This window comes from Panthera leo, chromosome A3 (assembly GCF_018350215.1).
Source record: "Panthera leo isolate Ple1 chromosome A3, P.leo_Ple1_pat1.1, whole genome shotgun sequence".
Classification (NCBI taxonomy): Eukaryota; Metazoa; Chordata; class Mammalia; order Carnivora; family Felidae; genus Panthera; species Panthera leo.
The window spans coordinates 752,409-756,111 of record NC_056681.1 but is presented as its reverse complement, the minus strand read 5'-3'; the positions used below and the strand labels follow the sequence as shown (position 1 = coordinate 756,111).

Here is a 3,703-nt window from a genome sequence, read left to right as displayed (position 1 = left end):
ACCGCGGTCCCCATGGCAACCCGCGGGCCTCGGAGGTGCGCGCTGGGCGCACAGTCAGCCGCGTGGTTCTCTCCGCTCCGGGAGGCAGGGCAAGTGGGCGCGCCAAGAGGCTGGGGCAAGTGGCGGGCAGGTTGCTGGGGGAGGCGACGGGGGAGGTGTCTGGGGGCTTCTGGAAGGCCCGGGAGGGTGTAGGTCTGGGCGCCCGGCCCCGGGCGCAGAGCTGCCCCTTCCCCGGAACTCACAAGCAGCCCCGCGGCGCTTTTCCGACTGACAGCCTGGGAGGCATCCCTGAACCGGTGGTCAGACCCAGGGGCCAACAGGACTCGGGCTGGGATTGCTAGAGGCACGCTTCGCTGCATCCCAGTACCTTTCTGGCGGTGCCCAGGGCCTGCTCTCGTTTCTGCGCCCCTGGAAGGTGGCCTCTGGGGAGGGAGGCAGACTTGGGTCCCGACCTCACTGCCACTTGGCAGGTGTGGCCTTGGGCAGGTCACTCAACCTGTGAGCTTTCTTCATAGTTCATCCAACCCTTGGGACAACCTGAGGTCTCCCACGTGGTGCTGACCCAGCGGCTATCTCACTGCCCTGGGGGTGGCCGGGACCCGGGACGCCAGCCAGGTCGCTGGCACCTTCTCCAAAGAGCCCCAGCGTGCAGGGCCAATCCTTGTGTCCCGGTCCTGGAAGGACAGCTGCACCGGCCCCTCCACGGCCCCCCCGGAGGTGGGAACCCAGGCAGGAGTAGCACAGAAGGAGAATCAGGCTCTGGAGTTGACGGCTGGGGTCAAACTCTGAACTGAGAGCAAACTCCGAAGCGTTGCAGCCTCGGGGGCCCCATCTGTGAGATGAGGTCGGGGACCTCACCACTCTGAGGGGTTTTGCGTGCAGTGAGCTCGTCAAAGGTAGAGAGCGTGGACTTGGTAACTAGGGGCCGGCGCGATTATCCCTCAGAGCCGAGGCTGGGGCCACCCTGCCACCCTCGCTGGCTCCAGCCACCAACTGGCCTTGTCTCCGGGTGAGCCCTGGCGCTGTGCTGTGCACCTGCAGCCGGGCACGGAAGGTGTCCAGGCCAGTGGTGTCCCCAAGGGGGAGTCTGGTGCGGCGCACACAGGATCACGCTGCGGCCCCCTCCACCGTCCCGAGGGAGCATCTTCACCCCCGCAGACGAGCAACTGAGACCTTGGCCAGGCCACGCAGCTGCTCAGTGGGCTGGGGTTTCTGCCCCGGAGCTCACTGTGTCAGCTCCTCCCTGTGCCATCACGACTGACCGTCGGTGGAGTGCCGGCCCCTCGGTGTCCAACTTTATGCCCGCCTGCAGCCTGCCGGCCTGGCCCTCCATCGGCCTCTTTGCAGAGGGCCGTGCTCTCCCCGCAAGCTCCCCTCCTCCCGGCCCAGGGGAGGACAGGGGGCCCCGCAGGGAGGGCAGTGGGCCCGAAGTCACCCCCACACACAAACGCTGCCCTGAGCGAGCCCCTGGGCGGGTGGCGGAGGCCAACTGCGTTCAGCTCACACCCCGCCCTCCGCCCCTGCTCCCAGACAATGAGCTTCCAGGTGACGGGCCTGGGCCTGAACGAGACGAAGCTGGACAGTCCCCCGTCCTTCCTGGACCGGGAGGAGGCGGAGGAGGCTGACGATCCGCGGCTGCTGGAACCGGAGGTCTGGAGGACCTACATGGAGCGCCGCACCGCCCTGCGCGGCTTCCTGACCTCCGACCTGAGCCCCCACCTGCTCAGGCGCCACCACGCCCGCACGGAGCTGCTCAAGAAATGCTCCTACTACATCGAGATCCTCCCCAAGCACCTGGCCCCGGGCGACCAGGACCCGCTGCTGCTGCCCACCGCCACGTTCCAGCTCATCGACCCCTGGAAGTTCCAGCGCATGAAGAAGGTGGGCGCGGCCCAGACCAAGATCCAGCTCCTCCTGCTCACGGACCTGCTGGAACAGCTGGACCGCGGCCGCGCCGAGCTGGGCGCTCTGCTGGGCTCACCCGACCCGCAGCCCTTCCTGGCGGGCTGGGGGCTGGTGGAGCGCAGGCTGGCGGACCTGGCGGCCATCACGGACAGCTTCCTGGCCATGACGGTGCCTGGGCGCCTGCACATGAAGCACCGCCTGGTGCCCGACGTCGGTGCCGCCAAGATCCCGCACATCCGGCTCATGCTGAGCACCAAGATGCCCGTCGTGTTCGACCGGAAGGAGTCGGTGGCCCACCAGGACTGGGTCAGCCTGCGGTGGTTTGCCACCATCCAGCCGGTGGCGCCAGAGCAGTTTGAGCTCCGCTTCAAGCTGCTGGACCCGCGGACACAGCAGGAGTGCACGCAGTGTGGCATCATCCCCGTGGCCGCCTGCACCTTCGACATCCACAACCTGATGCCCAACCGCTCCTACAAGTTCACCGTCAAGAGAGCCGAGAGCTACACGCTGGTGTACGAGCCCTGGCGGGACAGCCTCACGCTGCAGACCAGGCCGGGGCCCCCCAAAGGGCCCACCCCCGGTCGGCCGGGCAAGGCAGGCCCGCCCCTGACCGCGCTTTCCGAGAGATGATTTTCTAATATTTATCCACTAGTGAAGAGGAGTATAAACACACACACGCACACACGCACACACACACACACACACACCATTAAAGAAGCGAACCTGCTTACGTTTTAGAGGCAGCGGCAGCCGTGTGAGTGCTTCTTCGGACTCCGGCCAGCCTCCCCTCCAGCCCCAGGCCCCCCAGGCTCCAGCCCCCTTTCCCGGGTCGGGCCCGGGGCTGGACCTTCCAGGAGAGCTGACCCCTGGAGAAAGGAGCATCGCCCCAGCGAATGGCTACCACCGCCAGTGAAGGAGAGCTTCTCCGGGGCTTTGTCGCGTGGGCCCAGCCGCTCCCACATCTCTCCTTCCCGCTCTGTCACAACAGCCCGGCTCTGCCTGTCCTTTCCTGTGTCCTTGGCCTGTCTCCAGGGGGTACAGTAATCTCGATGGGGGCAGCCATGCCCCATACTACTGCTCCCAGCTTCACTGGAGTTGGCACCAAGGCCAAGAGGACATTTTATTTTATTTTATTGTAAAATGTATGTTAAGTTTTATTTATTTTGAGAGCGGGGAGGCAGAGAGAGGGAAGGAGAATCCCAAGTAGGCTCCACACTGTCAGCACGGAGCCCAGTGTGGGGCTGGAAATCACGAACCGTGAGATCGTTGCCTCGATGGTCTGTCCTCGCCCTCCGGTGTGGTCATCTGACCACCAGTGTGGCCATCTGACCGCCAGTGTGGCCAACAGCTCGTTCCCTCCCGGTCACTGCTTGGGGCGGGCGAATGCGTCTGGCTCCTGCCGCAGCTTGGCTGGGCCTGGGGCCAGGGTGGCCAGCGCCACGAGTCACGGCCGAGGGGGACTGTCGGGACGCTGACATCTCATGAGCTGCCCGCCCGCGTGCCGTGGTGGTCACTAGGACAGTGGGCCCTCTGAGAACATAGGGCAGGGTGACCAGGAGGAGGGACTCTCTCCCCCACTGGCAGAGAAGTGGTTTGGACAGAGGCAGGTTTGGACAGAGCAGGCCCCCAACTGGGCCGGAAAGGCCCCAGGACCTGCCCCCCAGCCATAGGCCATGCCCTCTGAGAGGTAGGGTGGGTCCTCCCAGGCGTCCGCAGTTGCTGACCCACTGTGTGCTGCTGAGGCATGGGTGTGCTGGCCCACATCATCCAGGGGCTCAAGTCAGACTGTCACACACTC

General features: G+C 65.6%; 1 protein-coding gene across 3 annotated transcripts; it reads left to right on the top strand.

Annotated features, from left to right (window-relative positions):
- Positions 1-2,648, top strand: FNDC11 (fibronectin type III domain containing 11). Of its 3 annotated transcripts, none has more exons than XM_042930426.1 (2): positions 1-89; positions 1,531-2,648. In XM_042930426.1, exon 2 carries the CDS (start codon positions 1,534-1,536, stop codon positions 2,533-2,535), a length of 1,002 nt encoding a protein of 333 aa, XP_042786360.1. In that variant the 5' UTR covers positions 1-89; positions 1,531-1,533; the 3' UTR covers positions 2,536-2,648. The 3 variants fall into 3 exon arrangements, with proteins under 3 accessions (XP_042786360.1, XP_042786361.1, XP_042786362.1); XM_042930427.1 differs by having other exon boundaries at positions 21-115; XM_042930428.1 differs by lacking the exon at positions 1-89 and adding an exon at positions 155-1,009.
- The last annotated feature ends 1,055 nt before the right edge of the window (positions 2,649-3,703 follow it).